Source organism: Nanorana parkeri, unplaced genomic scaffold (genome assembly GCF_000935625.1).
Source record: "Nanorana parkeri isolate BGI_ZX_2015 unplaced genomic scaffold, ASM93562v1 scaffold44, whole genome shotgun sequence".
NCBI lineage: Eukaryota > Metazoa > Chordata > Amphibia > Anura > Dicroglossidae > Nanorana > Nanorana parkeri.
Window position 1 is genome coordinate 734,412 of NW_017306312.1, and position 12,360 is coordinate 746,771.

Genomic DNA, 12,360 nt, shown 5'->3' on the forward strand with positions numbered 1-12,360 from the left:
AATTAGGCTTTAATATCACTTTAATCTGTCTGGATTTCTTTAATCCCCTCCACAGAGGCACTCAGACTGTAAGAGGGATGACCAGCACTTATAGCCCCATGGCTCCATTGCTTTGCTCAGTCCTGTTTGTAAGCAAGTATATAGGATGGCAGAGCAGATGGATAACCTGTTCATTATGCTGCTGCTCATTCCTAAGGCAAGCTGTATTTAACTAAAAAGAGCTCCATGTCCTGACTGTGTTGTCTGTCCTGTTATTTGGAAGCCCCTTATCTGTCTGTCCCCCCTGGTTTAACTGGACTGGTTTGGGGACGGAAGACTGATGACATCTATCTCAAAAGATGCACCTGAAAGGGCTTGGCGATACATGATAAGGGAGTGCTGGGGAACTATTTGCAAGAGTTTGTTTTAAGATGTTTTTTTTTTTTTTTTTTTAATACATTGAGGGCCACCCATGGGAGCAGACCTTTGTTGGTTATAAAAAAAAAAATGTTTAAATCACCCAGAAAACCCATCCCCATAGCATTACCTAGACCCGTACCTGCATTCTAATAGTTGTTAAAGCTACAGCAATAGTACATTAGTAGATATGACACCCAAGGCCACCATTTATTTGTTAGAGTGCAAAATATAGACTGTAAGTATGCACGCTTGCATCAGCGTGACACTACTAATTAACACAATCCGGCCTCTCCTTTTGCTGTCAGACAGCCTCCGCTTCCTGTGCTCGCAAGTCCTTCGGCCATGACTTTGACAGAAATGAGATGGTGTCCTAGCAACACATAATAGGACCTTCCCATTGAATAATGTCACAGCCAGCGATAAACCCAAACTGAAAAGTACACAATGCTTTGGGGGGCATGAGGGGGGGGGCGGGGGTTGTTTGCATGTTCTGGTTTGCCTGCAGTGCCCTACAGATAACCCTTCATTTAGATGCACAGCAAGTATAATGAAATGTAATTTTGTATTCCCTGCAGGGTAACTCTTCATGAGAAGGACAATTTCATGAACGCAGAAAACCTTGGCATAGTGTTTGGACCAACTCTCATGCGGGCACCAGAGCTAGATGCCATGGCAGCACTAAATGACATCCGTTATCAGAGACTGGTGGTGGAAATGTTAATTAAAAATGAGGACATTTTATTTTGAACAAAAAAAAAAAGGAACTGTATTCCGGAAAATGAAGGATTGTTTTGCTGCAAAGATGGGCAAAAACCTTTCTGGCAAAGTCACTTATTTGAATTGTGCCTACATGTAGAAGAGGCAGCCATTTTGTGAGTGATTCAATGTTTATGAGACAGAGAAAGAAATAATGGTAACTAGAAGCATGTGAAGGAGGAAAGTCTGCTTTACCTATAGCAGCCAATCAACTGTTTTTCCTTCCTAATCTATGTACACCGCTTCTGCTTCAGGTCCCCAAAATAGCATCCTAGTATTTCTGGAGTCTCTTCATTGATCAGCTAAGCCATTTATCATGCTTAGTTTCACTAAGAAGCTTATAGTTTAGGGTTCCTAAAAACGGTAGTGGTTGGGTTCCCTGAAAAATATCACTGTTCTAACCTGCCCTAAAGCCTTTAAAGAGCAAACGAATGCTTACTTTGGACAACACACATGGGGACAACACCCTTTCAGCTACAAGGCCTACAGAAGTCTGAGGTACTTAGAAAAGATAGATTTTCAGTCATCAGTCACTAGTGATGTCATACCTGTGCACTTTACGCCTCAATGATATCATTAGTTCCTAGTTAATTGAAAAACTTCACGTCTTTTTTTTGTAACCATTTTGTTCAGTATAGACCTGTGTATTGGCGGGCTTTTATCTCCTCTTTAAGTCAACCTCCCCATAACCTGTCTGGGTATACTTGCTAATTGGTGGAATTGGAATACAGTGTTCAACATTATACTTGCCTATCGAGAAAAAACAATGATCCACAGCCATGACAAAGTTTTCCCATTCTAAACAAGTGGGATTGGCTAATAAGTGCTCACTGAGATGTGCACTGAACTGGGTCAGGAGAGAGACCAGTAAATCACCCAGAATAGTTGGCAGTCTGGGGAGGGTGCGTGCGTGCAGTCATTATTGCACGATTTGGCTCTGCAATGGACAATGTTGTACAAGGATGCCCTTTTTGTAAAAAAAAATTTGCATGCAGTTTCTTGCAGCATTCAATTGCAGTGGGCGTGAAAAACAGCATGCAGCATGTTTTATCCTGCTGTGAAATCTGTGCTCTGTATTTCAGTTGTAAGATCCATGGTAATGTCGCACAGGAAAAACACCATGACATTTTGATGTGACCGGACCTTAGAACTTGTGCTCATAACATACTCTTTCAGAAATATTTTTATGTTCCTCCACTTTAAGACTGCTTCCAACTGACATCACTGTACAGGTTTCTGCACATGAGTATTTGGAAAGCATTTTTGAAGGTTCTTGGGCCCAGTGGTTGAAATGTGAATTGAATTATACCAGGTAGTGTAGGTTGGTGTTTTCATTTGAGGCGCCACAATCACAATAATACAACAATAAAATCAGACAAACTTTATAAGTAATGACTGATGGTCAGATGCATCATATGCAAAGACTTCACACATTCTAAAGTGTACCTGATGTGACATTAGACCTGCCAAAGTATGGCTGTCATTTAATATTTGGTGCCCCCCCAGCTCCCTGCATATCCCTTTTAGTTTTATTAATGATCAGTCTGAGAGCCCCAAAGCCCGGGGTGATCTGGTATGCTAGTTTAGACCAGCTCTACTAATACTAATACTCCTTTTACCTTTCTATCGATGTGATGGACAACCTCCCTGGTGAAACAAAGGACTAATGCAAGACTAATAACCATGATAAATGATGTGAATCTCCTTACCAGAGAATGCCAGGGTTTGGAATCCCTGGGCTCCTCAGTACTCAAAGGAAGAAGCATTTTGGCAAGTTAGATGTCACCGCAGGTTTGCTTGGAATGCAATATAGTATTTCCTAAATGCTCCTGATAGTATTTATTTTTGTAGGTGCCGCTTACTTATTTTAAAATCTTAGGTCCATGTACATGAGCCCTAGTAGTAGTTTTGTGTGAAGTTCTCTCTCATGCACATTCTGATCCAGCCACCAAAATGGCTGCCTTTACTATGCGGAAGCTAAGGGTATCATTTAACATTACTTTTACTGTACACCAAACAGAAGCAGTTTTTATATTGTTTTAACCGTGGCAATCAATTCAATTGTAAGAGCAGTGATGTCCATTCTGTGCCATTACTGCTGGGTGTTTACAGTGTAACCAGACTTGTAAATGACTGCATGTATGTCTCCGTTTTTGTCGGAGATTTCTTCTAGCTAAACGGGTCGTGACTGTAAATCAGCATGTTATTCCTCCTGGAGTGAGATTATTGTGATTCTGCCTTTTATGTTCTGAGTAATGCGATTAGGATAATGATTTTGTGAAGCGGTTCTTATCCTTAATAACATTTGTATTGCACACTTTATTTTTTTTAGATTTTTTTTTTACTGTTGTCCAGTTTTTGTTGCATTATTTGCATCATTTCTTTTTTAAATCAAGAACGTGAGTTTTTATAATGTTTACTGACACGTTGGCGTGATGACGGCAGCTGCTGCTGTGTTTTATTTTTTTAAATGTGTTTTCATCAGGCATGCACCTATTAATTTATTAAACCTATGTTTTAGAAAACCTTCTGGCTTGTGTTCTCTTTGACTCTCTGCATCTCTAGAACAGAAGATTTCTATGTAATAATGGGATACACAAAAAAAGATGGGATGTAATTAGAACACTTACAAAAACTGAAGGAAAATTTCAGGCACACATTTACATAGAACTAAAAAAAACTCCTAGATTTGTAAAAAAAAAATTCAAATTAGAGATACAAAAAAAAGCTTTCTTTCTCGCCATTGAGGGACACAAGGGTTATACTGCCACCTACAGGAGGTTTGGACCATGGCAAGCAAAAATAAACCTATAGGCCAGCCCAAGATAACCCCTCCTACTACATGCCTCAGCTTTTTTTTTGCAAGTGTCCTTGAAGAATGGGTGTCTTTTCTTCAGCTCTGCTGTTGTAAAGACTAACCTGCTATTTTGCTAGCACTTTCTAATTTTATCTTTAGAAGAGAACTATGGGGTAAGTGTTTTTCCCCATAGTTCTCTTGAGGGTCACAGGAGGACATATACTAGCATCCTCCCGTGACCCAAAGCTCAGTAGCTCCCTGTATACTGAGACCGCTGCAGGCGGGACGGATCCGGCAATGTTGTCGAGATCCACCCAGCTGCGTGAATGCCAGTTGGCTCTGCCTATCTATAGGCAGACCCAGCTGTGCCCACCCCCTCCCCCGTCTGTCCCTCCATTCAGCACTGGAGGAGGGGGGGAATCCCTGCAGGGAGCTGTGACTGATAGTCACTGCTCTCTGCAGGGAGATGAACGAGATGTGAGCGAGTAACGTTAGGTGTTCGCTCACTTTCCGATCTATTGCGCCAATGTTTAACAGTTTAATTGTCACACGTCGGTTTGAACTATGAGGATGAGTGATTTTCACTCACCTCATAGTTCTTTAAATCAAGTCTCTTCTCTACATTAATGCTGGCGTTTTCTCTTCAATTGCAGCTATCCAGCATGGTCAACCTCAATATGGCATTTGGAGTACCGCCTCCAGAACCTGAATAGCCTGGAAGTGACCTTCAGGCACTGGGTTCCACATGGGGCACTTTCCAGGCTCTATTACTGATAAGTGTCTCTCGCTTTCCTGCCATACAACATAGAAGAAGCATCTCACTGCACCTGCTCCTGCACATGAAACGTCAATCTTCAGTCTTTTCTCACCTCTGGCCATCCGACTCTCGCCTCCTACTAGCTGTCCCCATTTTGTGGGTACTAAAAGCCTTGTCTTTTACCCTGAGCCTATATGTTTCCTTACAACTAGTCAGCTGCAACATGTCTAATTTTAGGCATGGGAAAGACCAACCGGCTGTTCTGGGTGCCCCCAACTGGCTTCCTTTTCACAGCTCTGGTGCTGTTTGCAGTGCAGCTAACGATGGTGCCAGTGTCTGCAGCCTAGAGTCATGCTTTCCTCTGATCCCAGAGTCATGCTTTCCTCTGATCCCAGAGTCATGCTTTCCTCTGACCCCAGAGTCCTGCTTTCCTCTGACCCCAGAGTCCTGCTTTCCTCTGACCCCAGAGTCCTGCTTTCCTCTGACCCCAGAGTCCTGCTTTCCTCTGACCCCAGAGTCCTGCTTTCCTCTGACCCCAGAGTCCTGCTTTCCTCTGACCCCAGAGTCCTGCTTTCTTCTGACCCCAGAGTCCTGCTTTCCTCTGACCCCAGAGTCCTGCTTTCTTCTGACCCCAGAGTCCTGCTTTCCTCTGACCCCAGAGTCCTGCTTTCCTCTGACCCCAGAGTCCTGCTTTCCTCTGACCCCAGAGCCCTGCTTTCCTCTGACCCCAGAGCCCTGCTTTCCTCTGACCCCAGAGCCCTGCTTTCCTCTGACCCCAGAGCCCTGCTTTCCTCTGACCCCAGAGCCCTGCTTTCCTCTGACCCCAGAGTCACTCTTGTCCTTGGAGTCCTCTGTGTCTGCATCAGGTGTGGCTGGGTACTCTGACTTTTAGGCTGAATTTTGTACTATGGCCATATGGGACTTTATGACCCAAATCACCCAGTTATGTGCAAATCAAAGGGGCTGTGAGCACTTTCCTGCAGATTCTATATCTGATTTACTCATGGACCTTGCAGCTTCTGAGCCCTTGCCCTCAGAATCTTTGATTCTGAATGGTTCCCATACTTGAATGATAAGCTTGCCCCTGAGTAGTCAGTCTGCTGCTATTACTCCAAAAAAAAATTACTCCTATTGCTGCCTGTTGCTTCTACCAGTAATGTTTCCAGTCTTGGGTCATTTAAAACATTATATATTTTTTTTAAGCCTGCAAAGATTTTTTCCTTTGAACCCACTTTTGCAATTGTTTCCCTATGGAGATTAGAAACACCCTGATATGTTGTTTGCTTCACTTGAGGACTTGCATTTGTTTTTGTGAGGTTTTTGTGCAGACGTGGTCTGCTCCCACTGTGGATCCAGCCATTTTGGAACAAGGTGACTGGCATACTGCTGGAGGATGCACCTACCATTAAGGATCCAGCCGATAAGCGGTTGGAAGCCATTTTTAGAACTCTATTCTAGCTGGTGGGTCACATCCTGCACCCGATCCTGGCTGTAAAAAAGCATTGACTTGCACAGGATTCAGGGGACATCTATTTGGACCAGAGCTTAATGCTATTGTCAGTGCAAAAGGCCTGAGGAACAGACTGCAAAGTATTCTCCGCTCTGTTGAGCATTAATTTTGTTTCTCCACTCTCTCGACCTCCTTATTGAAACCCTACATGCTTGGCTCCCCATTCAATCACAAGGTCTGGCACTCTGTCTGCCGAATCCTTAGACAAGCCTGCCTTTGTATGAGGTGCACCCATGTTTTTCAGAGTGAGAAGGACATCTGTTGACCTTTTGCAAATGCTTGAACAGCTTGCATCTCAGAAACCTAAGTTCAGGAGGTGGTATCCCAGGGCTACAAGCTTCTTGGATATCAAGCATCTGAATGTTTTTCTTTCATGTCCAAAAATTCAGACTGGAATCCGCCATATCTGTCACTGCCATCCTGCTTCTCTGTTACTGGCTCTAAAGAAGTATCACCAGAAGCTGAAAATCATTGTTGAATCCGTTAGGGGACCCAGTGCACATAGCGCTTGGTTCTGTTCAGATCTGTGCATTGATTTGGAAATAAAAGAACATTTCTGTTTGTTCAGGCTGTGGCACCACCCTAGGAAGTCTAATTTATGGGCATTCCCATGAACAGCTTACAGCATAGCCTTGAAGCCACTGCCTACTCTTTATCCTAACATCTGCAGCTCTGCCATCTAATATTCCAGCCCTGTGCCTCTTCTGTTCTACCCCTTGCCGTCTTCCCTGTACCCTTAATGACAGACAACTTAGCCCAAACCTAGACTACATGCTATTCTACGAAGAGAGACTAGTGTAGTAGCTGGCGACTTGTGTGAATAATGGAGTGCTGGAGATGAGCGCTGTCATTCTAATAACACAAGCCAGTTACTACTCTAGTTTCTGTCCCCAGGTAGGTGGGTCTGGGCTCAGTTGTCTGAGAGTTTCTAGAGTACTGGCTGGCATATGTTGTTGTGAATGACGGGGGTCTGGAGACGAGTGTGCCATCAACACAAGCTACCAGCCTACTACTCTAGTCTTTCTCCAACAATGTACCTTGGAGTCCCTGCAGAATGACAATGATGAATCCGTCTTTCTCACCTCTGTGTATCACATGCTTTGGGATCCTGTCATTTCAGCCCATCGCTTCCCTCTACTTGCTCTACTCAGTGTTCATCCTGGCAGATTTCAAAGGAGGAGTAAAGTATGGATCCAGCCCTGCTTGTGCAGGCTTTCCTCTTGTGTGCAGTCTGTCACACACTCTCTCCTCTTTGTGCATTGTCGCTCAGAACTGATTATGTATTCTTCTCCTTGTGAGCAGCGTGGTGGAACAGCAGTGGAAGGAGGGGGGCATACCCCAATAGCCATGCTATTTAAACAACCTCTGCACAGATCTTAATGAGACCAACTGCTATGTGCACTCTAAAACTTCTGTGACACTAATAGCATGTATGTTGAAGCCCAGGTTCTAGGGGACAAGGACATCTTTAAGTCTGTGATTCCTAGGATGCTTAAATCTAGGAAGTCTCTTTCTGGCAAGATCTGTCATCAGATATGGAAGATATATTTTACTTGTAGTTTCTCTGTGGGATGATTCCTTCTTTGAACAGCTGGGTCTGGAGCAGCATTTGGCTCTCTGTATATTGAGGGTCAGATTACTGTCCTTTCTATTCTGTTACAGAGACCATTTGCTTCTCACTTCTTAATTAAGACCTTTGTACAGTGGGGTTTTCATGTAGCTCCCCCATCCATTCCCCAGTGACTTCATGGGGCTTAAATCTCTGTGCTTCAGAAACTGCTGTTTTAAACCAATAGTGACATTGCTCTCTATTCTTACCCACAAGGTGGTTTTACATGTAGCCTTCACCTTTAGGAGGAGTGTCTGAGCTGGCGGCCGCACAGAACCGTAAAGAACCTTATTTGGTTTTGTAAAGGGACATGGTGGTGTTGAGGCCCAGGGCTTCATTTTGGCCTGAGGTAGTTTCTGCCTTTTCACCTCAACCATAACATTTCTCTCTCATCCCTTTGTGAGTCTCCAGTTGACTAAAAGGACATTTTCTTCCATTGTCAGGATGTGGTTCAGTTCATGGGAGTCTATCATCCACTGCTTCTTACAGCAAGACTTGTTTCCTTTTTGTTATCCTTGATGGACCCTATAAGGGGGTATGTTGGCTTCTTTTTCCACCATGTCTATGTATTTTAGACAGACCATCTTTCAAGCGTTTACGTTTAAGGTTCGGGTTCCACCCTTTCCTGTCGAAGCACACTTTACTAGATCTGGGTGTACTTGGGCTTTACGGCATCAAGCATCTTAGATTTGCTTTTGAAATACAAATCCCCGAGCCCAAAAATATAAAGCGTATCGCAAAGATTGAGCCCAAATGTAATGCTTGGCTAAACTTTAATTTCTATTTGTTGTCTGTTCTTGCAGTAACGCTCAAGGAAACTGAACAAGTAGCATTTAAAGTACTTTACTAGGAAAAAAATGTTGCATGCACAAACTTGGTTACAGGCAAAGCAAAAATAAAACAAACTTAAAGGCTGTTACATACATACATACATACATACATACATACATACATACATACACCCAGTACACTATCCTTTCTAGTACATGGAATAGTTTCTAAAAGAGGAAACACTAAAGGTACTCAACTTCCCATTGAAAATTCCTTCCCCGAACAGGATTTAATGGCAATTAAGCATTCTCAGGAAAATGGCTTCTGGTTCCAGTCTCTCGAAGTCCTTTGTTCTCCGTTATGTCCTCTCTTGGTCAAAGTGAAATCCCTCTGACGTCTCTCTCTCTCTCGGTCAAAGTTCCATGGTGAAATCCCTGTTGATCAAAGTTCCATTGTGACATCCCTAATTTACTTTTCAGTTACTGGCTTTTATCAAGACAAATTGGCAGTCCACCTGTGGGCGGTGCCCCTCAAGGCTTGTATGAGGGCCTATGCAACATGTATTTCACTTTTTCCAGCTCTAGGCAGCTTTGTATCATGGATTGCTATCAGTAGTCATTGGTGCCTGAAAACCTGACTATGTCTAAATCCACCTAGACGTGCTTGTTTACACAAAGTCTGCACAAAAACGCAAATTTAAAAAAAAGAAAATCACTGGACTCCTACAGTACTTGTTTTCCACCACAAGGCAGAAAAAGACCATCATTCCTCTGAGCCCATGCTGTTCTGGACACACTCCGCAGGGCAGCATCATCAACCAGCCTCAAGACTCTTCCTGCATTTCACGGTTCCAACATGATATTTACATGTGCAGCAATAAGAACTGCTGCCACCGAAGGAGCTGATGAAGGACCCGTCATATCATTAAGAGTGGCAAGAACACCCTAAAGGTGCCCATACACATGTCAATTATCGCACGATAATTGCGGGTGATCGCGCGATCGTCAGGTGTATGGGCAGCGTGCGACCGCATACTTCTGTAAGGTCGCACGGCATTTGTCTTCCAAGCACGCTTGAAACCCTGCCGAAAATCGTACGATTTTCGGCGGGTTGGCGCCGTGGTCAGGAGACGAATGCCGCACAGGCCAGTGTGCGCAAGCACACACTGCCCGCTCAGCACTGTAATCATCGGAAGCCCTCCTCTCAGCGGGGAGGGCTTGCGATGATCACAAGTACGATCTGCCTGTCAATTACCGTACAACCATCGCACAACTAAAGTCGTGCAATGGTTGTAAGGTGTATGGGCAGCTTGAGAAAGAAAAAAAAGTGTACACTATACAGAACTGTGCAAAAGGTTTTGGCACTTGTAAGAAGAAGAAAAAATGCTTTAACATGAGAATGGTTTAAAAAATAATAATAAAATGAATAGTTATTATTTGTCAGATAAACTACAAAGTGCATGAACATACAAAAACCTAAAATCATTATTACACCTTTTGTCTTAAAAACACATCAATTCTCCCCAGGTCATGTGCATACATTTAAGGATTTTGCAGGCATACGGTCCAAAGCATGATTATACAATTATGCCGAACAGGTGCTAATAACCAACATGATAACATACCGGTGAAAATCCAATCATTAAAGGGTATCTATGGAAATATTGAATATCTAAAAGTTCTATCCCACTCCTAATAACATTATCCATCTAGAAGTTTGTAGACGTCATTTTTTAAAATGCCAACAGCATGTACTTCCTTAATGCACTGACACAATTTCACTTAGCCCTGTGAATTAGCATGTTCTTCACTGTCAAAACGCAACATCTGAACAATGTATCATTGCTTGCTGGAAGCAATGCATGATGGGATATGTAGTCCTGAGACCACAGGGATCAAGCACTGGGAATCCAGGAAGTTGATGAGAGTGATGTGCAGATGGAAGGCAGCACTCACTACATAAAAAGGATTTTTTTTTTTTCAAGTAAGCTTTGGTTGTATTATCAAAAACAACTCTAGTATGTATTCCTATTACAATGCTGATGTATTAAGAGGAGAGTAGATGCTGCGACTTTACAACTCCTTTAAATAAATCAGAATCAGCTGTGTAGCAGGAATGAAACTGGATGAGGAAAAACTATGCTCTAATGCAAAGTTGGGGGTGAGGTTTCTGAAGATAGTTCAGTGTAAAAAAAAAAAATATAGATTTATTTATTACAGGTATTTATATAGCGCAGACAATTTACACAGCGCTTTTACACAGCGTACATTCACATCAGTAAACTCCCTGTTATCTGGCATCCACAGGGATTGGTAGCTTCCGGATAAATGTAGTTTCTGGTTGCTTGAGAGTTACTATTAACAATAGATCTAACTAATCCATACCCCATACTATACCATAAACCATAACATAAACTCTGCATTGACTTCATATTAATATTGAAATGCAGTAATCAAAAGCATATTAAGACAAATAGAACGTAAGGCAAATACACGTAAGATTAATAGACACATGATAATTTCCAGGATAATAAATTCCCCAGATCAGCAAAACAGTGAGTACACCAGGGATTTTTTTTTTATGGTGTGTCTCTGCACCGTTAAGGAGGAATGGGCTACCTCCAGGCATACCTGCACTCATTTTATTGTTATACAGTATAAGATGAGAGCTCTGTTAGACTAGAGTTTGAGAACACACTTCACAAGGAGCCATGACGATGGAGTGTCGACGTTTACTTGAAAATGTATGCAGCTAAAACCTCTGTTTTAACGTAAACTGTGAAATGTGCTGTTTTTAATGACTGGTTACGTGTGTTGGGAAATTTTTGTACAGTATGGGGAAATCTCCATAGCAGGACTTATGTATGACTATTTTAAAATAAAGTGTGTTACTCCAGCCAAAAACTATAAAAATTGTCGGTAGTTGGGCTGTGTGACATTCTAAGCAGTTTCATTGTCTAATAAATGAATCGGTTTGTATTATTTTATACCTTATGGTTCACCATTTTTTTTTTTTACAATTACAACTTCTGATTTATGCCTGGATTTATTCTACACTGAATTGTGCAATATGGTGGATAGGCATGAAAATAATCATTTACCCCAAGGACACAAAACCTTCCAGATGGCCACTCAGTGCTGAGAATCTGTTCTGGCATTACAACATTCAATTGTAAGCACTTGCATGGATTCACATAGGTATGATGGTGTGTTGACTGCACTAAAAAATGTTCAAACTGACAGCTGCGTACCCAAAAAGCAAGTGATCAGACTCATCAAAATGCTTCATGTCATCTGTTTGGTATTTTTTAAATATGAACAAGATTATTCAAATAGTGATGGCAGCAGTGTGTTGTTTTTAGCCATCAATAGAAGTAGAAGATTAAAAAGACCCCCTGATAGTTGATATTTCACTTTTAATATAGAGAAAGAGATTGAGGATACAGAGTCCTCAAACACAGAAGCTTGGATTTTGGGGGATACCATTAATTGGAGAACTGAAGTGACTGTGTCCCCAAATCTTAAATTGTCTATACCTGGTCTTAGTTCTTCATGAGTTGGAATAAAGATGAGATACGCAGGTTATCAACTTGACATACACAAGTACAAATTGTGCTAATATGTAGAATACATACATAGTGAACCGTGTCCCTGTGCGACCAAGGAGTCACACTTCAAACCTAAGTAGGGATGTTGTTGGTCTTTGATGTGCCTGGGATGATGGTTCACAGAAAATCTCAGTGGTACATACCATTTCTGTCC

The 12,360-nt window shown here is 42.3% G+C and overlaps 1 protein-coding gene across 3 annotated transcripts in view; it reads left to right on the top strand.

The window, feature by feature from the left end:
• The window catches only part of CHN1 (chimerin 1), a 75,952-nt gene extending 74,537 nt beyond the window's left edge, over positions 1-1,415 (top strand). For all 3 annotated transcript variants that reach the window (XM_018572602.1, XM_018572595.1, XM_018572610.1), the window contains one exon: positions 975-1,415. In XM_018572602.1, coding sequence (XP_018428104.1) covers positions 975-1,146 — 172 coding nt within the window. In that variant the 3' untranslated portion in view covers positions 1,147-1,415. The remainder of the gene's footprint in view (positions 1-974) is intronic.
• The last annotated feature ends 10,945 nt before the right edge of the window (positions 1,416-12,360 follow it).